The sequence below is a fragment of the Salmo salar genome, chromosome 01, assembly GCF_965601325.2.
Source record: "Salmo salar chromosome 01, fSalSal1, whole genome shotgun sequence".
Lineage (NCBI taxonomy): Eukaryota > Metazoa > Chordata > Actinopteri > Salmoniformes > Salmonidae > Salmo > Salmo salar.
In genome coordinates, this window is record NC_138291.1 from 103,310,448 (window position 1) to 103,336,697 (window position 26,250).

The following is a 26,250-nucleotide window of genomic DNA, read 5'->3' on the forward strand; positions in this document are numbered from 1 at the left end:
TAATGATGGGGAGGATAACAGAAGGGTAATGATGGGGAGGATAACAGAAGGGTAATGATGGGGAGGATAACAGAAGGGTAATGATGGGGAGGATAACAGAAGGGTAATGATGGGGAGGATAACAGAAGGGTAATGATGGGGGAGATAGATTGGTAATGATGGGGGAGGAAAATAGAAGGGTAATGATGGGGGAGGAAAATAAAAGAGTAATGATGGGGAGGAAAACAGAAGGGTAATGATGGGGGAGAAAAACAGAAGAGAAAGCCAAATGCTGTGCTGGAAGGAGTAGGGACTGGGAGTTGCCACTTTCCCTCATGGACACACACAGGATATTAGCCTCTCCGCTACTGAAGCTGGGTATGGGGCCCTGTAATCCTCAGTAGGGTCTTCTGAGAATGTCCAGAAACCCCAGGGTGTGTGTGTGTGTGTGTGTGTGTGTGTGTGTGTGTGTGTGTGTGTGTGTGTGTGTGTGTGTGTGTGTTTATTGGTGTGTCTGTGTGTGTGTGTGTGTGTGTGTGTGTGTGTGTGTGTGTGTGTGTGTGTGTGTGTGTGTGTGTGTGTGTGTGTGTGTGTGTGTGTGTGTGTAGCTCCACTGTTGACACAAGTGTGTTTCCATTCTAACTGAGTGAGCAGATTTTATGTTTGACAAATGTCACCGAGGCTTCCCAGTGAGTCACTGGAAAAAGCCTAGATGCTCCTACCAGCGAAGGTCTGACCCTGGTTCAGAAAGCTCTAATGTTAGCTCAAAAGTCACTCATAAAATATAAAATTTAAAACTGCCACGTTGTTAAGTTAACGATAAGCATTTGGAATATCATATGTTTCTTCCCCCCTATCTCAATCAAAAAAAAGAGAGGAAAAAAGGGAAAGAGGAGAGGAAAGAAGAGAGGAACGAGGAGAGGAAAGAAGGGAAATAGGAGGGGAAAGAGGAGAGGAAAGAAGGGAAAGAGGAGAGGAAATGAGTCATGAATAAACCAGATCCACAGACATGTTTTAAAGGCATACACACACACACACACACACACACACACACACACACACACACACACACACACACACACACACACACACACACACACACACACCACACACACACACACACACACACACACACACACACACACACACACACACACACACACATAGCAACAGCTGGAAACATATTTGGAAGATTTGCATGAGTCCACCAGACTTTAGGGGGGGAAAGGAAGTAAAACATCTTTGTCCAATTTGGCCGCAGTGGGACACCTTGTGGTTAAACAGGGCCAGCCTGACTTGGACCTAGCCTGATTTACAGCCCCTAACCACCAATTCATCTCTGACCATTTACATGGCTGACCAAGAGACAACTACTGCACATGTCTAATGGCACACACACACACACACACACACTCACGCACACATACACACTCTCTCGCACACACACACACACACACACACACACACACACACACACACACACACACACACACACACACACACACACACACACACACACACACACACACACACACACACACACAAACACACACAAACACACACGCCTGGCTGGAGATGCTGCGTTCCTCAGGACTTTCCTCACCAGGACCCCCAATCTGACTCACCAGTCTGTGGCCACTCATCAATATAATGTTCTATCGAATTGATCATGTTTAAGTAGCACTACTGTTAAGCAGATATATGTCATATCTATGGACAGTTTATCATGTTGTAGGACTTCCTAATAGTCTGTCACTTGTAGTGAGACCTTTGTGATCCATTAAAACCAGAGGATTATGAGTGAGACAATGTGGATCATAGAAGAGATACATATTGCATAGTGATTGTAAACTGCAGGGACTGTTGACACAATACAAAAGAAAGCAAGTGGTCATAACAAAAGCATTATCTGTGTCTATGATACAATGGTCATGACAAAAGCATTATCTGTGGCTATGAAACAAACAAAGCATGCAACAAATAGAGCAGAAAAACCTAGCCTTGCCATAAGAGTTGGCAAGACAGCACAGACAGACATGAACATAGGAATTGGCATGACAGCACAGACATATCTGGGACAAGGCTAGGTTTCTCCCCTTCACGTGTTGGATGTTTTCCATCCCATCCTGACCTGGCCTGTGGGTGGTCTACTACCAACTGTGCTAGAGAAGAAAAGCTGGCATTGAACCCAGCATAGTGTAATTGTGTTGGACATGACCAGGCTAAGTGTCATTGTGTTGGACATGATGACCAGGATCAGTGTCAGTGTGCTGGACATGATGACCAAGATCAGTGTCAGTGTGTTGGACATGATGACCAGGATCAGTGTCAGTGTGTTGGACAGGATGACCAGGATCAGTGTCAGTGTGTTGGACATGATGACCAGGATCAGTGTCCGTGTGTTGGACATGACCAGGCTCAGTGTCAGTGTGTTGGACATGATGACCATGATCAGTGTCCGTGTGTTGGACATGATCAGGCCCAGGGTCAGTGTGTTGGACATGATGACCAGGATCATTGTCAGTGTGTTGGACATGATGAGCAGGATCAGTGTCCGTGTGTTGGACATGACCAGGCTCAGTGTCAGTGTGTTGGACATGATGACCAGGATCAGTGTCAGTGTGTTGGACATGATGACCAGGATCAGTGTCAGTGTGTTGGACATGACCAGGCTCAATGTCAGTGTGTTGGACATGATGACCAGGATCAGTGTCAGTGTGTTGGACATGATGACCAGGCTCAGTGTTAGTGTGTTGGACATGACCAGAATCAGTGTCAGTGTGTTGGACATGATGACCAGGATCAGTGTCAGTGTGTTGGAAATGATGACCAGGATCAGTGTCAGTGTGTTGGACATGACCAGGCTCAATGTCAGTGTGTTGGACATGATGACCAGGATCAGTGTCAGTGTGTTGGACATGATGACCAGGCTCAGTGTTAGTGTGTTGGACATGACCAGAATCAGTGTCAGTGTGTTGGACATGATGACCAGGATCAGTGTCAGTGTGTTGGACATGACCAGGCTCAGTGTCAATGTGTTGGACATGACCAGGCTCAGTGTCAGTGTGTTAGACGTGATGACCAGGATCAGTGTAAGTGTGTTGGACATGATGACCAGGATCAGTGTCAGTGTGTTGGACATGACCAGGCTCAGTGTCAGTGTGTTGGACACGATGACCAGGATCAGTGTCAGTGTGTTGGACGTGACCAGGCTCAGTGTCAGTGTGTTGGACATGACCAGGCTCAGTGTCAGTGTGTTGGACATGATGACCAGGATCAGTGTAAGTGTGTTGGACATGATGACCAGGATCAGTGTCAGTGTGTTGGACATGATGACCAGGATCAGTGTCAGTGTGTTGGACATGACCAGGCTCAGTGTCAGTGTGTTCGACATGATGACCAGGATCAGTGTCAGTGTGTTGGACATGATGACCAAGCTCAGTGTTAATGTGTTGGATATGACCAGAATCTGTGTCAGTGTGTTGGACAAAATGACCAGGATCAGTGTCAGTGTGTTGGACATGACCAGGCTCAGTGTCAGTGTGTTGGACATGACCAGGCTCATTGTCAGTGTGTTGGACATGATGACCAGGATCATTGTCAGTGTGTTGGACATGATGACCAAGATCAGTGTCCGTGTGTTGGACATGATGACCAGGATCATTGTCAGTGTGTTGGACATGATGACCAGGATCAGTGTCAGTGTGTTGGACATGATGACCAGGATCAGTGTCAGTGTGTTGGACATGACCAGAATCAGTGTCAGTGTGTTGGACATGATGACCAGGATCAGTGTGTTGGACATGACCAGGCTCAGTGTCAATGTGTTGGACATGACCAGGCTCAGTGTCAGTGTGCTGGACATGATGACCAGGATCAGTGTAAGTGTGTTGGACATGATGACCAGGATCAGTGTCATTGTGTTGGACATGACCAGGCTCAGTGTCAGTGTGTTGGACACGATGACCAGGATCAGTGGCAGTGTGTTGGACGTGACCAGGCCTTAGTTTCAGTGTGTTGGACATGACCAGGCTCAGTGTCAGTGCGTTGGACATGATGACCAGGATCAGTGTAAGTGTGTTGGACATGATGACCAGGATCAGTGTCACTGTGTTGGACATGACCAGGCTCAGTGTCAGTGTGTTGGACATGATGACCAGGATCAGTGTAAGTGTGTTGGACATGATGACCAGGATCAGTGTCAGTGTGTTGGACATGACCAGGCTCAGTGTCAGTGTGTTGGACATGATGACCAGGATCATTGTCAGTGTGTTGGACATGATGACCAGGATCAGTGTCAGTGTGTTGGACATGATGACCAGGATCAGTGTCGGTGTGTTGGACATGACCAGAATCAGTGTCAGTGTGTTGGACATTATGACCAGGATCAGTGTGTTGGACATGACCAGGCTCAGTGTCAATGTGTTGGACATGACCAGGCTCAGTGTCAGTGTGTTAGACATGATGACCAGGATCAGTGTAAGTATGTTGGACATGATGACCAGGATCAGTGTCAGTGTGTTGGACATGACCAGGCTCAGTGTCAGTGTGTTGGACACGATGACCAGGCTCAGTGTCAGTGTGTTGGACATGATGACCAGGATCAGTGTAAGTGTGTTGGACATGATGACCAGGATCAGTGTCACTGTGTTGGACATGACCAGGCTCAGTGTCAGTGTGTTGGACATGATGACCAGGATCAGTGTAAGTGTGTTGGACATGATGACCAGGATCAGTGTCATTGTTTTGGACATGACCAGGCTCAGTATCAGTGTGTTGGACACGATGACCAGGATCATTGTCAGTGTGTTGGAAATGATGACCAGGATCAGTGTCCGTGTGTTGGACATGACCAGGCTCAGTGTGTTGGACATGATGACCAGGATCGGTGTCAGTGTGTTGGACATGATGACCAGGATCAGTGTCAGTGTGTTGGACATGACCAGGCTCAGTGTCAGTGTGTTGGACATGATGACCAGGATCAGTGTCAGTGTGTTGGACATGATGACCAGGCTCAGTGTTAATGTGTTGGACATGACCAGAATCCGTGTCAGTGTGTTGGACATGATGACCAGGATCAGTGTCAGTGTGTTGGACATGACCAGGCTCAGTGTCAGTGTGTTGGACATGATCAAATCAAATCAAATGTATTTATATAGCCCTTCGTACATCAGCTGATATCTCAAAGTGCTGTACAGAAACCCATCCTAAATCCCCAAACAGCAAGCAATGCATTTGAAAGAAGCACGGTGGCTAGGAAAAACTCCCTAGGAAAAACTCCCTAGAAAGGCCAAAAACCGATGACCAGGATCATTGTCAGTGTGTTGGACATGATGACCAGGATCAGTGTCCATGTGTTGGACATGACCAGGCTCAGTGTCAGTGTGTTGGAAATGATGACCAGGATCAGTGTCAGTGTGTTGGACATGATTACCAGGATCAGTGTCAGTGTGTTGGACATGACCAGGCTCAGTGTCAGTGTGTTGGACACGATGACCAGGATCAGTGTCAGTGTGTTGGATGTTTCCAGGCTCAGTGTCAGTGTGTTGGACATGACCAGGCTCAGTGTCAGTGTGTTGGACATGATGACCAGGATCAGTGTAAGTGTGTTGGACATGATGACCAGGATCAGTGTCAGTGTGTTGGACATGACCAGGCTCAGTGTCAGTGTGTTGGACACGATGACCAGGATCAGTGTCAGTGTGTTGGACGTGACCAGGCTCAGTGTCAGTGTGTTGGACATGACCAGGCTCAGTGTCAGTGTGTTGGACATGATGACCAGGATCAGTGTAAGTGTGTTGGACATGATGACCAGGATCAGTGTCAGTGTGTTGGACATGATGACCAGGATCAGTGTCAGTGTGTTGGACATGACCAGGCTCAGTGTCAGTGTGTTCGACATGATGACCAGGATCAGTGTCAGTGTGTTGGACATGATGACCAAGCTCAGTGTTAATGTGTTGGATATGACCAGAATCTGTGTCAGTGTGTTGGACAAAATGACCAGGATCAGTGTCAGTGTGTTGGACATGACCAGGCTCAGTGTCAGTGTGTTGGACATGACCAGGCTCATTGTCAGTGTGTTGGACATGATGACCAGGATCATTGTCAGTGTGTTGGACATGATGACCAAGATCAGTGTCCGTGTGTTGGACATGATGACCAGGATCATTGTCAGTGTGTTGGACATGATGACCAGGATCAGTGTCAGTGTGTTGGACATGATGACCAGGATCAGTGTCAGTGTGTTGGACATGACCAGAATCAGTGTCAGTGTGTTGGACATGATGACCAGGATCAGTGTGTTGGACATGACCAGGCTCAGTGTCAATGTGTTGGACATGACCAGGCTCAGTGTCAGTGTGCTGGACATGATGACCAGGATCAGTGTAAGTGTGTTGGACATGATGACCAGGATCAGTGTCATTGTGTTGGACATGACCAGGCTCAGTGTCAGTGTGTTGGACACGATGACCAGGATCAGTGGCAGTGTGTTGGACGTGACCAGGCCTTAGTTTCAGTGTGTTGGACATGACCAGGCTCAGTGTCAGTGCGTTGGACATGATGACCAGGATCAGTGTAAGTGTGTTGGACATGATGACCAGGATCAGTGTCACTGTGTTGGACATGACCAGGCTCAGTGTCAGTGTGTTGGACATGATGACCAGGATCAGTGTAAGTGTGTTGGACATGATGACCAGGATCAGTGTCAGTGTGTTGGACATGACCAGGCTCAGTGTCAGTGTGTTGGACATGATGACCAGGATCATTGTCAGTGTGTTGGACATGATGACCAGGATCAGTGTCAGTGTGTTGGACATGATGACCAGGATCAGTGTCGGTGTGTTGGACATGACCAGAATCAGTGTCAGTGTGTTGGACATTATGACCAGGATCAGTGTGTTGGACATGACCAGGCTCAGTGTCAATGTGTTGGACATGACCAGGCTCAGTGTCAGTGTGTTAGACATGATGACCAGGATCAGTGTAAGTATGTTGGACATGATGACCAGGATCAGTGTCAGTGTGTTGGACATGACCAGGCTCAGTGTCAGTGTGTTGGACACGATGACCAGGCTCAGTGTCAGTGTGTTGGACATGATGACCAGGATCAGTGTAAGTGTGTTGGACATGATGACCAGGATCAGTGTCACTGTGTTGGACATGACCAGGCTCAGTGTCAGTGTGTTGGACATGATGACCAGGATCAGTGTAAGTGTGTTGGACATGATGACCAGGATCAGTGTCATTGTTTTGGACATGACCAGGCTCAGTATCAGTGTGTTGGACACGATGACCAGGATCATTGTCAGTGTGTTGGAAATGATGACCAGGATCAGTGTCCGTGTGTTGGACATGACCAGGCTCAGTGTGTTGGACATGATGACCAGGATCGGTGTCAGTGTGTTGGACATGATGACCAGGATCAGTGTCAGTGTGTTGGACATGACCAGGCTCAGTGTCAGTGTGTTGGACATGATGACCAGGATCAGTGTCAGTGTGTTGGACATGATGACCAGGCTCAGTGTTAATGTGTTGGACATGACCAGAATCCGTGTCAGTGTGTTGGACATGATGACCAGGATCAGTGTCAGTGTGTTGGACATGACCAGGCTCAGTGTCAGTGTGTTGGACATGATCAAATCAAATCAAATGTATTTATATAGCCCTTCGTACATCAGCTGATATCTCAAAGTGCTGTACAGAAACCCATCCTAAATCCCCAAACAGCAAGCAATGCATTTGAAAGAAGCACGGTGGCTAGGAAAAACTCCCTAGGAAAAACTCCCTAGAAAGGCCAAAAACCGATGACCAGGATCATTGTCAGTGTGTTGGACATGATGACCAGGATCAGTGTCCATGTGTTGGACATGACCAGGCTCAGTGTCAGTGTGTTGGAAATGATGACCAGGATCAGTGTCAGTGTGTTGGACATGATTACCAGGATCAGTGTCAGTGTGTTGGACATGACCAGGCTCAGTGTCAGTGTGTTGGACACGATGACCAGGATCAGTGTCAGTGTGTTGGATGTTTCCAGGCTCAGTGTCAGTGTGTTGGACATGACCAGGCTCAGTGTCAGTGTGTTGGACATGATGACCAGGATCAGTGTAAGTGTGTTGGACATGATGACCAGGATCAGTGTCACTGTGTTGGACATGACCAGGCTCAGTGTCAGTGTGTTGGACATGATGACCAGGATCAGTGTAAGTGTGTTGGACATGATGACCAGGATCAGTGTCAGTGTGTTGGACATGACCAGGCTCAGTGTCAGTGTGTTGGACACGATGACCAGGATCATTGTCAGTGTGTTGGACATGATGACCAGGATCAGTGTCCGTGTGTTGGACATGACCAGGCTCAGTGTGTTGGACATGATGACCAGCATCAGTGTCAGTGTGTTGGACATGATGACCAGGATCAGTGTCAGTTTGTTGGACATGACCAGGCTCAGTGTCAGTGTGTTGGACATGATGACCAGGATCAGTGTCAGTGTGTTGGACATGATGACCAGGCTCAGTGTCAGTGTGTTGGACATGACCAGGGTCATTGTCAGTGTGTTGGACACGATCAAATCAAATCAAATGTATTTATATAGCCCTTCGTACATCAGCTGATATCTCAAAGTGCTGTACAGAAACGCATCCTAAATCCCCAAACAGCAAGCAATGCATTTGAAAGAAGCACGGTGGCTAGGAAAAACTCCCTAGGAAAAACTCCCTAGAAAGGCCAAAAACCGATGACCAGGATCATTGTCAGTGTGTTGGACATGATGACCAGGATCAGTGTCCATGTGTTGGACATGACCAGGCTCTTTGTCAGTGTGTTGGAAATGATGACCAGGATCAGTGTCAGTGTGTTGGACATGATTACCAGGATCAGTGTCAGTGTGTTGGACATGACCAGGCTCAGTGTCAGTGTGTTGGACACGATGACCAGGATCAGTGTCAGTGTGTTGGATGTTTCCAGGCTCAGTGTCAGTGTGTTGGACATGACCAGGCTCAGTGTCAGTGTGTTGGACATGATGACCAGGATCAGTGTAAGTGTGTTGGACATGATGACCAGGATCAGTGTCACTGTGTTGGACATGACCAGGCTCAGTGTCAGTGTGTTGGACATGATGACCAGGATCAGTGTAAGTGTGTTGGACATGATGACCAGGATCAGTGTCAGTGTGTTGGACATGACCAGGCTCAGTGTCAGTGTGTTGGACTCGATGACTAGGATCATTGTCAGTGTGTTGGACATGATGACCAGGATCAGTGTCCGTGTGTTGGACATGACCAGTCTCAGTGTGTTGGACATGATGACCAGCATCAGTGTCAGTGTTTTGGACATGATGACCAGGATCAGTGTCAGTGTGTTGGACATGACCAGGCTCAGTGTCAGTGTGTTGGACATGATGACCAGGATCAGTGTCAGTGTGTTGGACATGATGACCAGGCTCAGTGTTAATGTGTTGGACATGACCAGAATCCGTGTCAGTGTGTTGGACATGATGACCAGGATCAGTGTCAGTGTGTTGGACATGACCAGGCTCAGTGTCAGTGTGTTGGACATGACCAGGCTCATTGTCAGTGTGTTGGACACGATCAAATCAAATCAAATGTATTTATATAGCCCTTCGTACATCAGCTGATATCTCAAAGTGCTGTACAGAAACCCATCCTAAATCCCCAAACAGCAAGCAATGCATTTGAAAGAAGCACGGTGGCTAGGAAAAACTCCCTAGGAAAAACTCCCTAGAAAGGCCAAAAACCGATGACCAGGATCATTGTCAGTGTGTTGGACATGATGACCAGGATCAGTGTCCATGTGTTGGACATGACCAGGATCAGTGTCAGTGTGTTGGACATGACCAGGCTCAGTGTCAGTGTGTTGGACACGATGACCAGGATCAGTGTCAGTGTGTTGGATGTTTCCAGGCTCAGTGTCAGTGTGTTGGACATGACCAGGCTCAGTGTCAGTGTGTTGGACATGATGACCAGGATCAGTGTAAGTGTGCTGGACATGATGACCAGGATCAGTGTCACTGTGTTGGACATGACCAGGCTCAGTGTCAGTGTGTTGGACATGATGACCAGGATCAGTGTAAGTGTGTTGGACATGATGACCAGGACCATTGTCAGTGTGTTGGACATGACCAGGCTCAGTGTCAGTGTGTTGGACACGATGACCAGGATCAGTGTCAGTGTGCTGGACATGATGACCAGGATCAGTGTCAGTGTGTTGGACTTGACCAAGGTCAGTCTCAGTGTATTGGACATAATGACCAGGATCAGTGTCAGTGTGTTGGACATGAACAGAATCAGTGTCAGTGTGTTGGACATGATGACCAGGATCAGTGTCAATGTGTTGGACATGACCAAGGTCAGTGTCAGTGTATTGGACATGATGACCAGGATCAGTGTCATTGTGTTGGACATGATGACCAGGCTCAGTGTCAGTGTGTTGGACATGATGACCAGGATCAGTGTCAGTATGTTGGACATGACCAGGCTCAGTGACATTGTGTTGGACATGATGACCAGGCTCAGTGTCAGTGTGTTGGACATGATGACCAGGATCAGTGTCAGTGTGTTGGACATGACCAGGCTCAGTGTCAGTGTGTTTGAGATGACCAGGATCATTGTCAGTGTGATGGACTTGATGACCAGGCTCTGTGTCAGTGTGTTGGACATGATGACCAGGCTCAGTGTCAGTGTGTTGGACATGACCAGAATCAGTGTCAGTGTGTTGGACATGATGACCAGGATCAGTGTCAGTGTGTTGGACATGACCAGGCTCAGTGTCAGTGTGTTGGACATGATGACCAGGCGCAGTGTCAGTGTGTCTGACATGACCAGGCTCAGTGTCAGTGTGTTGGACACGATGACCAGGATCAGTGTTGTGTTGGACATGAACAGAATCAGTGTTAGTGTGTGGGACATGATGACCAGGATCAGTGTCAGTGTGTTTGACATGACCAGGATCAGAGTCAGTGTGATGGACATGATGACCAGGATCAGTGTCAGTGTGTTGGACATGATGACCAGGATCAGTGTCAGTGTGTTGGACATGACCAGGCTCAGTGTCAGTGTGTTGGACATGATGACCAGGCGCAGTGTCAGTGTGTCTGACATGACCAGGCTCAGTGTCAGTGTGTTGGACATGATGACCAGGCTCAGTGTCAGTGTGTTGGACATGATGACCAGGCGCAGTGTCAGTGTGTCTGACATGACCAGGCTCAGTGTCAGTGTGTTGGAAATGACCAGGCTCAGTGTCAGTGTGTTGGAAATGACCAGGCTCAGTGTCAGTATGTTGGACATGATGACCAGGCTCAGTGTCAGTATGTTGGACATGATGACCAGGATCAGTGTCAGTATGTTGGACATGATGACCAGGCTCAGTGTCAGTGTGTTGGACATGATGACCAGGCTCAGTGTCAGTGTGTTGGACATGATGACCAGGCTCAGTGTCAGTGTGTTGGACATGATGATCAGGCTCAGTGTCAGTGTGTTGGATGTGATGACCAGGATCAGTGTCAGTGTGTTGGAACAACCAGGATTATTTTCAGTGTGTTGGACATGATGACCAGAATCAGTGTCAGTGCGTTGGACATGATGATCAGAATCTGTGTCAGTGTGTTTGACATGACCAGGATCAATGTCAGTGTGTTGACATGATGACCAGAATCTGTGTCAGTGTGTTGGACATGACCAGGCTGCTTTGGCTTCCTGCTGTAGATCAGTGCTCCGTCCATGAACTGAGAACACAGAGAGAGAAGATGGAGAAATCTAGGGACGCGTCCCAAAAGTCATCCTATTCCCTATATATTGCACCCTACGGGCCCTGGTCAAAGATTGTGCACTACAAAGGGGATACGGTGCCAGTTGGGACATACTCTGTTGCTAGACAGGCTGAGGCCCCATGTTAAAAATAAAATGGAAGTGGATGATGAAACAGAACAATGTGCTTCACATTGAGGACTCTACTGAGTGCCCTCAATAATCTCTGGGGTCATGAAGATTTAAGAGGCATCACGTTGTGAGCAGACAGCTCTATTAGGAGTTGTTTTCTACACCTCCTCAGATTCTGTGTGCTCTCTGATGATATAGTTCACATAGACGGAAGACTTCATTTCCTAAAGTGAAACATGTGCAATCCCTCAATCTCCATGCTGTTTCTGCTCAATGACATCTGCTTTAAGGACTCATTAAGACGATTTAACAGATAGGAAAGACTGAAAATAATTGAATTATGTGATGAAGTTCTTTGTGCTTTCCTCTTCATTATGCTCTTGCATCAGCAGGGTTCATCACATGTAATGATCATCAATTCTTCATCCATTCTCTCTCTCTCTCTGTCCATCTGTACCCCCCGTCCACATCCCTGTCCCCGTCCTCCTGTCAGAAGAGGCCAACACGGTGGTGAGTGAGAGCACAGACATGGTGGATGTGAGTTCCTCCACCGCCATCACCACTAACTTCATTGGCCAGAAGACAGAGAATCTGGGAGCAGATATGTGTGAACGATCCTGTGAGGAACTCAGCACCATGTTTCAGGAGCTCAAAGGACTGCGGGTTGTAGTGGGGAACCTCATTGACGGCCTGCAGAAAGTGGTATGTACAGATGTCCTCTGATCATGGGGGGGTGCTCCATACTTTCTGTCTTGTCTACTATCAGTTTGTCTTGTCTACTATCAGTTGGTCTTGTCTACTATCAGTTTGTCTTGTCTACTATCAGTTGGTCTTGTCTACTATCAGTTGGTCTTGTCTACTATCAGTTGGTCTTGTCTACGATCAGTTGGTCTTGTCTACTATCAGCTGGTCTTGTCTACTATCAGTTTGTCTTGTCTACTATCAGTTGGTCTTATCTACTATCAGTTTGTCTTGTCTACTATCAGTTGGTCTTATCTACTATCAGTTGGTCTTGCCTAGATCAGTTGGTCTTGTCTACTATCAGTTGGTCTTGTCTACTATCAGTTGGTCTTGTCTACTATCAGTTTGTCTTGTCTACTATCAGTTTGTCTTGTCTTCTATCAGTTTGTCTTATTTACTATCAGTTTGTCTTGTTTACTATCAGCTGGTCTTGTCTACTATCAGCTGGTCTTGTCTACTATCAGTTTGTCTTGTCTACTATCAGTTGGTCTTGTCTACTATCAGTTGGTCTTGTCTACTATCAGTTGGTCTTGTCTACTATCAGTTGGTCTTGCCTAGATCAGTTGGTCTTGTCTACTATCAGTTGGTCTTGTCTACTATCAGTTGGTCTTGTCTACTATCAGTTGGTCTTGTCTACTATCAGTTGGTCTTGTCTACTATCAGTTGGTCTTGTCTACTATCAGTGTGTCTTGTCTACTATCAGTTTGTCTTGTCTACTATCAGTTGGTCTTGTTTACTATCAGTTTGTCTTGTCTACTATCAGTTTGTCTTGTCTACTATCAGTTGGTCTTGTCTACTATCAGTTGGTCTTGTCTACTATCAGTTTGTCTTGTCTATCAGTTTGTCTTGTCTATCAGTTGGTCTTGTCTACTATCAGTTGGTCTTGTCTACTATCAGTTGGTCTTGTCTACTATCAGTTGGTCTTGTCTACTATCAGTTTGTCTTGTCTACTATCAGTTTGTCTTGTTTACTATCAGTTTGTCTTGTCTACTATCAGCTGGTCTTGTCTACTATCAGCTGGTCTTGTCTACTATCAGTTTGTCTTGTCTACTATCAGTTTGTCTTGTCTACTATCAGTTTGTCTTGTTTAGTATCAGTTTGTCTTGTTTAGTATCAGTTTGTCTTGTCTACTATCAGTTTGTCTTGTCTACTATCAGTTGGTCTTGTCTACAACCAGTTTTCTATGGAACTGTGTTTGTGAACAAATTAGTGCACTCCATGAACTAATGTTACCAGTTACCTTGATTCTTTAAAATAATGTTTATGGAATGATAGACTGTTGTTAGGTGTAACCGAGAAAATTAGGGAACATTTGGGAGTCGGTATAAATAGTTTGAAGTCTTCTTTGGGGGTTAACATGAGAGACTTTCTAGAGAGATGCTGGTAAAGCAAACCAAAGACCCTGTTGAAGTCATGAAGCAAGGCATGGTAGAACTACTAAAGCAGTGGAGCTAACTGTGTGGTCAGAGTCAGAGTGTGAATCAATGAGGCTGGTTTTATGGCACGTAACATGTGGATATAGGAAGTGTTCCCAACTTCCCTTGGCTGTGATTGGCTTCAGCTAGCGGCTCCTCTCAAGCCTGATATCTGGCTGGGTTTAAACAGACCATGTGCTTCATTCTCCTTCCTCGTGTGTGTGTGTGTGTGTGTGTGTGTGTGTGTGTGTGTGTGTGTGTGTGTGTGTGTGTGTGTGTGTGTGTGTGTGTGTGTGTGTGTGTGTGTGTGTGTGTGTGTGTGTTCGACTGCTCACTGTGAACAGCTATGGTCCCCAAGGCTCTTCCAGACCAAGTGGTGTCTCATAACACTGAAGTGGAGCTACACTACCCTCTGTGGTATCACACACACAATCTCACACACAAACACATAATCACACACACAACTTAATAAAGTGACCTCACGTGTTGCCTTCCTTGAAGCAGTAAGATTGTCAGGAGCAACATGTACTGTAGCTCCCTATGGCTTCCTCCCAGATGGAGGGAGGTATGAAGTTATTCTATGTGTCTGTCTGTTGGGGTCTCCTCAGACAAAGAAAACAGGCTAGCTCCATGCGTCTTCCTTTCATATGGATGGAGTTATGCATCCTATGTGCTTTTATTGCCATTTTATTTGCTTTAAGAAAGCTTTTTGACTGTAGGCTATGTCTTTCTGGCTGTCGTATCCTCAGACAGGCTTTTACTCTAGAGCAGGGGTGTCAAGCTCGTTTTGCCCCGGGGCCGCATTCGCTCTTCAATGAGGTCCAGAGGGTTTTACTGAAAATGTGTTGTATCTCCTCACTGTCAACATTTTGACTCAAACCAACCCTGCTGTAGAGTCTAGACTATGTGTATCTGTCTGTCTGTATCCTCTCTCCTCAGGCTGAGTAAAAACCCATGATGAACTTGTCTGTCTGTCTGTCTGACTATATCTGTCTGTCTGTCTGACTATATCTGTCTGTCTGTCTGACTATATCTGTCTGTCTGTCTGACTATATCTGTCTGTCTGTCTGTCTGTCTGTCTGTCTGTCTGTCTGTCTGTCTGTCTGTCTGTCTGTCTGACAATGTCTATGTGTCTGTCTCCTCTCTCCAGACCGAGGAGAACACAATGATGAAGGACACTCTGGGAAAGATAAAGACCTCCAAGGAGAAACACATGTGCTGGCAGGATGGACGGATGTTTGAAGATAAGGAGGACTGGGTGGTGGACAGCTGCACCACGTGTACCTGCCAGGTAGGAGACATACAAACCTCCTTAAATGGAGAGACATGACAGACACAGAATGTCATAGGGTGGATATGGTTTTGATTGATTGATAGATTTGTTTGGTTAATTGGTTGGTTGGTTGATTAATTGATCCCAAATTAATCAGTCATAAACCTTTGAGAAGTGCCCAGATCCTGAGGTCTTACAAGAAACTAATTCATTCATAGGTCACCTATAGCAACTAATGTCCCCAAAAAATGTTTTTTGGCGCATGACAGGACTCAAAGATCGTGTGTCACCAAATCACCTGTCCCCCTGTAGCCTGTGCTAGCCCCTCCTTCATCGACGGAGAGTGTTGCCCTGTGTGTCTGCGTAAGTAGCCACTCATTCTATACACCATTCTATCATTAAACCCTTGCAACAGCCTAATCCTGACTCATAACCATTGAACGGAAGGAAAAATAGCAGAATGTGGCTTTAATAACTGTTTCCATAATCTTTACAGGAGGTATCGCAATTAGGAAACGTACTGAAGTGAAAACGAGACTCCTGAGCCCTGTAAAAACAATGGCATCACATTGATCAATAAACAATTGCTTACCTCGCTTAATTTCACATCTAGCTGAAGATTAACAATTACTATAACACGTATTCTCTCGCAAACACACTTCGCTTCATTTCACATCTGGCTAAAGTCCTTTCTAGAGCCAAGGCCTCTGATGCCAGATCTGAGTACCAGAGAAACAACGTTTCCATGCATATTAAGTTTGAATAATAGAGCCGTGTTATTGTTGTACAGCTGGTTGGTCTGTAAAGGGACGACCACGTTTTAATGTTCTACATGAAAACAGCAGCACTACAGGCTGCCATACTCTGAAGTGCTGAAGTGGTCTCTGTGAACCATGACGTCATATAAAACCTAAGCATCAAAACAGACTGCTCTCCAGAGCTTTGTTTCTCTGCATCTTTTGAAGCGTTCCTAGTTCCAACAATGACACAGAGCAACTGTAGACGAGATGGTGTGGTGGGGAAACATGCAATAATGCAATGAGTTGACTTCATCGTAGAAAGATAGCTTTGCGCGTTTATTTTGTTTAAGGTTTGTTACATTTTATTTACATTTAATTGAAATAATATACATTCATCTAGATAGCAGGGTTTTCACTTTTCAGAGGCAGCACATGATGATTTGTCATTAATAACCCTTTGAGTTTCCCCCAGCCAAGGACAGTGAGGACGGCTGGTCCCCCTGGTCAGAGTGGACAGAGTGTACTGTCACCTGTGGGACAGGTACTCAACAGAGAGGACGCTCATGTGATGCCACCAGTAACCCCTGCTCTGGACCATCCATCCAGACCAGGAAATGCAGCCTAGGAAAATGTGACAGCCGAGGTGAGTCAACGTGTCTGCTACAGTCTACTTTGTGTCAACCTACCTTGACCTCTATTGGTTAGACTGTTTCCACTCTGAAGCTTGTTGCCATTTTAAATACACTTTATAGAAAGTTTGATTTAATATGATTTGATTAGACCAACTAAGGACCTTTGGGTGAACATGATGGTACCTCTCTCCCATCTCATGATGGTACCTCTCTCCCATACCATTACCACTGAGAAAGAGAGTAGTTTTAGCCAAAACAGCAGTGTGATGTTTTTACAGACAAAAGACAACCACATCATAAATGTAGTATTTTCCTGCAACTGCCAAGTGAGAGTGTGTGTGTTTCTGTGTGTGTGTGTGTGTGTGTGTTTCTGTGTGTGTGTGTGTGTGTGTGTGTGTGTGTGTGTGTGTGTGTGTGTGTGTGTGTGTGTGTGTGTGTGTGTGTGTGTGTGTGTTTTTGCATGTGAGGGTTTGTGCGAGTGTATGTTTGTGAAAGGATCAAGAGAGAGGATGATGTCGTTAGAAGCAGCTGTGTAATGATGGAACAGGGGACAAAGTGACTGAATAGACATATAGTGTACTGCTCTGCTAGGCTGGAGATGGCTGGACAGGGACCTCATCCCACTCTGACTCAAAATACTTCTCTTACTCTCTCTCTCTCTCTCTCTCTCTGTCTGTCTGTTTCTGTCTGTCTCTGTCTGCTGTGGGAAATAGGTCACGTACATGGCTGTAGAGGGTGTGTCCATCCTGTTAGCCTAAAGGACTCACTAGTACCCACCAAACAACGTCACCCATAGCGACCTACATATTAGTGGTTTATTATACTGTAACCAAATTACCCAGAAATGGATAATAAAGACATTTAAATCTGAAAAAATAATATATGCCATTTAGCAGAAGCATTTATCCAAAGCCACTTGCAGTCCTATGTGCATACTGTACATTGTTTACGTATGGGTGATCCCCGGGATCAAACCCACTATTCTGGCGTTACAAGCGGCATGTTCTACTGCACTAAAAAGGACTACCATATTACATGTATGTATTTTCCTATACACTGCCTTGACTGACCTGTGTGTATTCAGTTCGTCAGGATGGTAGGTGGAGCCTGTGGTCTCCATGGTCATCATGTTCGGTGACGTGTGGCGAGGGTCAGATCACCAGGATACGCCACTGCAACGCCCCCACACCACAACTGGGGGGCAAAGACTGTGAGGGCCAGGGGAGAGAGACACAGCGCTGTGAGGCCAAGCCCTGTCCCAGTGAGTATGGTGGCCCAAGAGGAACAACACAGACAGACAGGCACATTGTCCATACCAGACCTGGGTTCAACATTTTAGCTGTGCACTGATTGAGCTTGCCTCTTTCTTTAGAAAGAGAACTACTTTGAACCCGGGAGTTTGATCTGATTAATAACCACTAACCTGGATTTAAAAACAGGCAGAATGAGACGTTTTATAGCTCGTTCCACTCACATAGGATGGGGCACCATTCACATGCTAAACATTCTGTCTGTCTTTTATAAAACTACTGCGGTTAAAGCTTCCAGACCGCAACAGGGCTGAGAATTGAATGACCCCTAGGAGATGTGTAGAGTGGTTTGTGTGTGACTGTAGGCCTTCAACTACTACTGTAATTCACTTTCTTACAGTAAAAGAGACTTGATAAGGCAGTAATGTAAAGTAGTAAAACCTCCCCAATGTGGAGGTAGCCCCCAATGTGATCTAAAAGAGATCCTAACAAACAGTGTGATGGTCCACTAACTGCTTATTTGTTGTCCATGTGCAGTTGACGGTGGTTGGGGACCGTGGTCGCCATGGGCGATCTGCTCGGCAACCTGTGGGGGTGGAGTTAAGGGTCGGACCCGTGTCTGTAACAGCCCCAAACCCCAGTACGGAGGCAAGAAGTGCCCCGGGGAGACCAACGACAGTAACGCCTGCAACAAACAGGACTGCCCTATTGGTGAGTGAGTGTGCACGTGTGTGTGTGTGTGTGTGGACTGTGTGTGTTTGTGTGCGTGCGTATGTGTCGCACCCAGCACCTCCACCAGGTGCTGGGTGCGACAGTTCATTCTAGCATTCCTGTTTAGTTATTATACCTCATTTCAACATTCCTGTGATAGGTGCTCTTAGAATGGCTAATTTATTCACATATTTGTGCTGATAACAAAGTCTGGGAGGATGTGTTTGGCCTATTATGAGAAGGAAGACATTAGCTAATGCTAACATTGCTCTGAAAGCACTGAAACCTGCTAACTTGGAGAGAAATGAAGGAAATGAAGGAAGCAACCTGAAGGGAGCAACCTGAGCAACCTGGAGAAGCTAAATGTCAATATCGAAATATCAATACACAAATGTCCAAACGTAGCTGCATTAGGCATGTCCTGGTTCTCTTCATTATCATAACCGGTCGCCATGTTTCTTTCACATGGCTGTTTTAGTTATAGCTCTTTTATATTTCTGCTAACCATGCTAATCCCTGTCAGATGGCTGTCTGTCTAACCCATGCTAACACCTGTCAGATGTCTGTCTGCTAACCATGCTAATCCCTGTCAGATGGCTGTTTGTCTAACCCATGCTAACACCTGTCAGATGGCTGTCTGTCTCACCCATGTTTTATTGTTCCCTGTCAGACGTCTGTCTGTCTAACCCATGCTAATCCCTGTCAGATGGCTGTCTGTCTAACTCATGCTAATCCCTGTCAGACGGCTGTCTGTCTAACCATGTTTTATTGTTCCCTGTCAGACGGCTGTCTGTCTAACCCATGCTAATCCCTGTCAGACGGCTGTCTGTCTAACCATGTTTTATTGTTCCCTGTCAGACGGCTGTCTGTCTAACCCATGCTTTGGGGGAGTGGACTGTAACAGCGGCTCTGACGGATCCTGGGAGTGTGGACCATGCCCCCTTGGTTTCCGTGGCAACGGCACCCACTGTGAAGATGTCAACGAGGTAAATTAGGGTTAAAGAAGGTTACACAAGTTAGATACTTTAACTAATGATTAACCCTAACCTTAACTTTAGCTCTAATCATAGCCCTAAATTAATGTAGATCACCAGGCTATGCCTAACCCTAACCATTAGTTCATCCTGAACTCATTCATAGTCTTGACCTGTTACCCTTTTATAATCTGACCCTACTTCTGATCCTCTTCTTCCTCAGTGTGACATGGGCTCTGATAGATCAATATGATCGATTGATTTGACCTGATCCTCTTCCTCCTCAGTGTGACATGGGCTCTGATAGATCAATATGATCGATTGATTTGACCTAATCCTCTTCTTCCTCAGTGTGACATGGGCTCTGATAGATCAATATGATTGATTGATTGTTTGATTTGATTTGATCTGATCCTCTTCCTCCTCAGTGTGACATGGGCTCTGATAGATCAATATGATTGATTGATTGTTTGATTTGATTTGATCTGATCCTCTTCCTCCTCAGTGTGACATGGGCTCTGCTTTCTGACTGATGAGTTGAATTAATTTATTTGATATGTTTTTTTCCCCTTCTCAGTGTGACATTGTGTCAGATGTCTGCTTTAAAGCAGGTGGAGCATTGCGTTGCGTCAACACAGACCCAGGGTTCCACTGTCTGGCCTGTCCACCCCGCTACAATGGAACACAACCCTTCGGTGTGGGGGTGGAGGCTGCCAGCAAGAACAAACAGGTACGTCTGTGCCGGTTTTAGACCTAGTGTATTCTTTAGACAGCGTATTAGTGGAGGTTGTATGAGGCTTGGTTTACAGTATTAGTAGAGGTGGTAGGAGGCTTGGTTTACAGTATTAGTAGAGGTGGTAGGAGGCTTGGTTTACAGTATTAGTAGAGGTGGTAGGAGGCTTGGTTTACAGTATTAGTAGAGGTGGTAGGAGGCTTGGTTTACAGTATTAGTAGAGGTGGTATGAGGCTTGGTTTACAGTATTAGTAGAGGTGGTAGGAGGCTTGGTTTACAGTATTAGTAGAGGTGGTAGGAGGCTTGGTTTACAGTATTAGTAGAGGTGGTAGGAGGCTTGGTTTACAGTATTAGTAGAGGTGGTAGGAGGCTTGGTTTACAGTATTAGTGTAGGTTGTATGAGGCTTGGTTTACAGTATTAGTAGAGGTGGTAGGTGCTTTGAGGCTTGGTTTACAGTATTAGTAGAGAAGGTAGGTGGTATGAGGCTTGCTTTACAGTATTAGTAGAGGTGGTAGGTGGTATGATGCTTGGTTTACAGTATTAGTAGAGGTGGTATGAGGCTTGGTTTACAGTTTTTTACATTTTATTTTATTTCACCTTTATTTAACCAGGTAGGCTAGTTGAGAACAAGTTATCATTTACAACTGTGACCTGGCCACGATAAAGCAAAGCAGTGCGACACAAACAACAACACAGAGTTACACATGGAATAAACAAACGTACAGTCAATAACACAATAGAAAAGTCTATATACAGTGTGTGCAAATGAAGTAAGATTAGGGAGGTAAGGCAATAAATAGGCCATAGAGGCAAAATAATTACAATATAACAATTAAACACTGGAGTGATAGATGTGCAGAAGATGAATGTGCAAGTAGAGATACTGGGGTGCAAAGGAGCAAAAAAATAAATAATAATAACAACATGGGGATGAGGTAGTTGGGTGGGCTATTTACAGATCGGCTATGTACAGATGCAATGATCTGTAAGCTGCTCTGACAGCTGATGCTTAAAGTTGGTGAGGGAGATATGAGTCTCCAGCTTCAGTGACTTTTGCAGTTCGTTTCAATCATTGTCAACAGAAAACATGAAGGAAACGCGGTCAAAGGAGGAATTGGCTTTGGGGGTGACCAGTGAAATATACCTGCTGGAGCGCATGCTACGGGTGGGTCCTGCTATGGTGACCAGTAAGCTGAGATAAGGCGGGGCTTTACCTAGGAAAGACTTGTAGATGACCTGGAGCCAGTGGGTTTGGCGATGAATATGAAGCGAGGGCCAGCCAACGAGAGCATACAGGTCGCAGTGGTGGGTAGTATATGGGGCTTTGGTGGTCACTGTGATAGACTGCATCCAATTTGCTGAGTACAGTGTTGGAGGCTATTTTGTTAATTACATCGCCGAAGTCAAGGATCGGTAGGATAGTCAGTTTTACGAGGGTATGTTTGGCAGCATGAGTGAAGGATGCTTTGTTGCAAAATAGGAAGCCGATTCTAGATTTAATTTTGGATTGGAGATGCTTATTGTGAGTCTGGAAGGAGAGTATACAGTCTAACCAGACACCTAGGTATTTAAGTCAGAACTGGCCAGAGTAGTGATGCTAGAGGGGCGGGCAGGTGCGGGCAGCAATCGGTTGAAGAGCATGCATTTACTTTTACTTGCATTTAAGAGCAGTTGGAGGCCACGGAAGGAGTGTTGTATGGCATTGAAGCTCGTCTGGAGGTTAGTTAAAAACCTCTTACATCTAGACGTTCCGCTAGCGGAACACCTGCTCCAATATCCAATGATGGGCGTGGCGCGAAATACAAACTCCTCGAAAATCCGAAAACTTCCATTTTTCAAACATATGACTATTTTACACCATTTTAAAGACAAGACTCTCCTTTATCTAACCACACTGTCCGATTTCAAAAAGGCTTTACAACGAAAGCAAAACATTAGATTATGACAGGAGAGTACCCAGCCAGAAATAATCAGACACCCATTTTTCAAGCTAGCATATAATGTCACAAAAACCAAAACCACAGCTAAATGCAGCACTAACCTTTGATGATCTTCATCAGATGACACTCCTAGGACATTATGTTATACAATACATGCATGTTTTGTTCAATCAAGTTCATATTTATATCAAAAACCAGCTTTTTACATTAGCATGTGACATTCAGAACTAGCATTCCCACCGAACACTTCCGGTGAATTTACTAAATTACTCACGATAAACGTTCACAAGAAACATAACAATTATTTTAAGAATTATAGATACAGAACTCCTTTATGCAATCGCGGTGTCCGATTTTAAAATAGCTTTTCGGTGAAAGCACATTTTGCAATATTCTGAGTAGATAGCCCGGCCATCACAGGCTAGCTATTTTGACACCCACCAAGTTTGGCACTCACCAAACTCAGATTTACTATAAGAAAAATTGGATTACCTTTGCTGTTCTTCGTCAGAATGCACTCCCAGGACTTCTACTTCAACAACAAATGTTGGTTTGGTTCCAAATAATCCATAGTTATATCCAAATAGCGGCGTTTTGTTCGTGCGTTCAAGACACTATCGGAAGAGGAAACGAAGGGTGACGCGCCTGCGCGTATCGTGACCAAAAAAATCAAAATATTCCAATACCGTACTTCAAAGCATGTCAAACGTAAAATAGCGATAATATTCTGACCGGGAGTCATTGTTTTCGTTCAAAGACTGAAAATGTAAAATGGACTCTTTACGTGCACCCGCACACCCGTCTCATTGTTCTCAGATCGACCACTATCCAAATGCGCTACTGTTTTTCAGCCATGGACTGCAGAGTCATCATTCAACGTTCTGGCGCCTTCTGAGAGCCTATGGGAGCCTTAGAAAGTGTCACGTTACAGCAGAGATCCTCTGTTTTCAATAAAGAGACTAAAGAAGGCCAAGAAATGGTCAGAGAGGGCACTTCCTGTTTGGAATCTTCTCAGGTTTTGGCCTGCCATATGAGTTCTGTTATACTCACAGACACCATTCAAACAGTTTTAGAAACTTTAGAGTGTGTTCTATCCAAATCAAACAATTATATGCATATTCTAGTTTCTGGGCAGGAGTAATAAACAGATTAACCCCTGTGCGGCCATACGGGACGGACATCCAGCGAAAAATCATATCGCCATTAGCATAACAAAATTTAATAATTAAAATAAAAAAATAAAAAATTCTAATTATATCATTTTATAGATACACCTCTCCTGAATCGAACCACGTCGTCCGATTTCAAAAAGGCTTTACAGCAAAAGCAAAACATTAGATTATGTTAGAGGAGTATATCGTAAAAGTAGCCACATAGCCATTTTCCGACCAACCACATGCATCACAAATAACCAAAAAACAGCTAAATGCAGCACTAACCTTTGACAATCTTCATCAGATGACACACCTAGGACATCATGTTACACAATACATGCATTCTTTTGTTCGATAAAGTTCATATTTATATATAAAAACAGCATTTTACATCGGTGCGTAACGTTGACTAACTATTTTCCCTCAAATGCATCCGATGAAACAGAGCTACAATTTACTAAATTACTATTCGAAAACATTTTTAAAATGTAATATTGTCATTCTAAGATTTATAGATGAATATCTCTTGAAAGCACCTGTAATGCCAGATTTAAAATTAACTTTACTGGGTAATCATACTTTGCGATGAAAGGGGATGCAATACTCTGAAAAATAGGCTAACGTTACAGGTCAGCACCATCTTGGAACAATCGCATATCACATCTAGTCTTGTATACTATTGTCAATAATCCCTTACCTTTGGTTGTCTTCATCAGAAAGCACTTCCAGGATCCCAGGTCCACAACAAATGTATTTTCGTTCGAAAAAAATACTCCTTTATGTTCCAAGAGCTTGTTCTTGTTAGCGCGTCTGAAGGCTGCTCCAAAACTTCCGTCTGCCACGGGACAGCCATTTCGAGAAAATGCATTTTTGTCCCATTTAGGTTCGTTCAAACATGTCAAACGTTGTATAACATAAATCTTCAGGGCGTTTTTCAACAAGAGAGCCAATAAGATTCGAGGGGGACGATTGCATTGTGTTTCAAAACGTTTCGAAAGGGGAGGGTAACCAGGGGCGTCGGCGTCATAATGGTGATGGCCCTCTCCGTGTGACCACGTTCCACAGCGTCTCATTCATTCAGTTTTAACAGTAGGAGACTCAAACCACTTTGTAAAGACTGGGGACATCTAGTGGAAGCAATAGGAAGTGCTCAATGAACCATAGCTCACGGTGTGATTAATAGGCAACGTGATGAAGTTCAGTTCGCAATTCAGCATTCCACTTCCTGTTTCGATCTGTCTTGGGGTTTTGACTGCCATATGAGTTCTGTTATACTCACAGACACCATTCAAACAGTTTTAGAAACTTTCAGGTGTTTTCTATCCACAAGTATTAATTATATGCATATCCTAGCTTCTGAGTTTGAGTAGGAGGCACGAATTCTTTTCAAAAATCGCTTTAGCGCCCCCTATCCTAGGGGAACGCCAAGAGGTTAAATCGGGTACGTTTTTTTTATCCGGCCGTGAAAATACTGCCCCCTATCCATAACAGGTTAACACAGTGTCCAAAGAAGGGCCAGAAGTATACAAAATGGTGTCGTCTGCGTAGAGGTCGATCAAAGAATCACCAGCAGCAAGAGCGACATCATTGAGGTATACAGAGAAAAGAGTTGGCCTGAGAATTGAACCCTGTGGCACCCCCATAGAGACTAACAGAGGTCCGGACAACAGGCCCTCCGATTTGACACACTGAACTCTATCTGAGAAGTAGTTGGTGAACCAGGCGAGGCAGTCATTTGAGAAACCAAGGCTGTTGAGTCTGCCGATAAGAATGCGGTGATTGACAGAGTCGAAAGCCTTGGCCAGGTTGATGAAGACGGCTGCACAGTATTGTCTTTTATCGATGGCGGTTATGATCTCGTTTAGGACCTTGAGCGTAGCTGAGGTGCACCCGTGACCAGCTCGGAAACCAGATTGCATAGCGGAGAAGGTACGGTGGGATTCGAAATGGTCGGTGATCGGTTTGTTAACCTGTTTCGAAGACCTTGGAAAGGCAGGGTAGGTTAGATATAGGTCTGTAACAGTTTGGGTCTAGGGTGTCTCCCCCTCTGAAGAGGGGGATGACCGCAGCAGCTTTCCAATCTTTGGGGATCTCAGACGATAAGAAAGAGAGGTTGAACAGGCTAGTAATAGGGATTGCAACAATTGCGGATGATAATTCTAGAAAGAGAGGGTCCAGATTGTCTAGCAAAGCTGATTTGTAGTCGTCTAGATTTTGCAGCTCTTTCAGAACATCAGCTATCTGGATTTGGGTGAAGGAGAAATGGGGGAGGCTTGGGAAAGTTGCTATGGGAGGTGCAGAGCTGTTGACCGGGGTAGGGGTAGCCAGGTGGAAAGCATGGCCAGCCGTAGAAAAATGCTTTTTGAAATTGTAAATTATCGTGGATTTATCAGTGGTGAGAGTGTTTCCTAGCCTCAGTGCAGTGGGTTTTATAGTGTCCCAGACATTTTTGGAGTTTGTGCTACAGGATGCAATTTTCTGTTTGAAAAAGCTAGCCTTTGCTTTCCTAACTGCCTGTGTATATTGGTTCCTAACTTCCCTGAAAAGTTGAATATTGCGGGGACTATTCAATGCTAATGCAGGACGCCACAGGATGTTTTTGTGCTGGTCAAGGGCAGTCAGGTCTGGAGTGAACTAATTGCTATATCTGTTCCAGGTTCTTTATTTTTTGAATGGGGCATGCTTATTTAAGATGGTGAGGAAAGCACATTTAAAGAATAACCAGGCATCTTCTACTGGCGGAATGAGGTCAATATCCTTCCAGTATACCTGGGCCAGGTCGATTAGAAAGGCCTGCTCGCTGAAGTGTT

At 45.3% G+C, this 26,250-nt stretch overlaps 1 protein-coding gene across 5 annotated transcripts in view; it reads left to right on the forward strand.

The window, feature by feature from the left end:
- Window positions 1-26,250, forward strand: part of LOC106611257 (thrombospondin-2) — a 44,168-nt gene that overhangs the window by 6,203 nt on the left and 11,715 nt on the right. For 4 of the 5 annotated variants that reach the window (XM_014211281.3, XM_014211275.3, XM_014211291.3 and 1 more), the window contains exons 5-12: window positions 12,370-12,578; window positions 15,183-15,323; window positions 15,575-15,668; window positions 16,518-16,688; window positions 17,762-17,938; window positions 18,465-18,638; window positions 19,497-19,624; window positions 20,190-20,342. In XM_014211281.3, the coding sequence (XP_014066756.1) occupies window positions 12,370-12,578; window positions 15,183-15,323; window positions 15,575-15,668; window positions 16,518-16,688; window positions 17,762-17,938; window positions 18,465-18,638; window positions 19,497-19,624; window positions 20,190-20,342 (1,247 nt within the window). The remainder of the gene's footprint in view (window positions 1-12,369; window positions 12,579-15,182; window positions 15,324-15,574; window positions 15,669-16,517; window positions 16,689-17,761; window positions 17,939-18,464; window positions 18,639-19,496; window positions 19,625-20,189; window positions 20,343-26,250) is intronic. The other variant, XM_014211300.3, reaches the window with a different exon arrangement.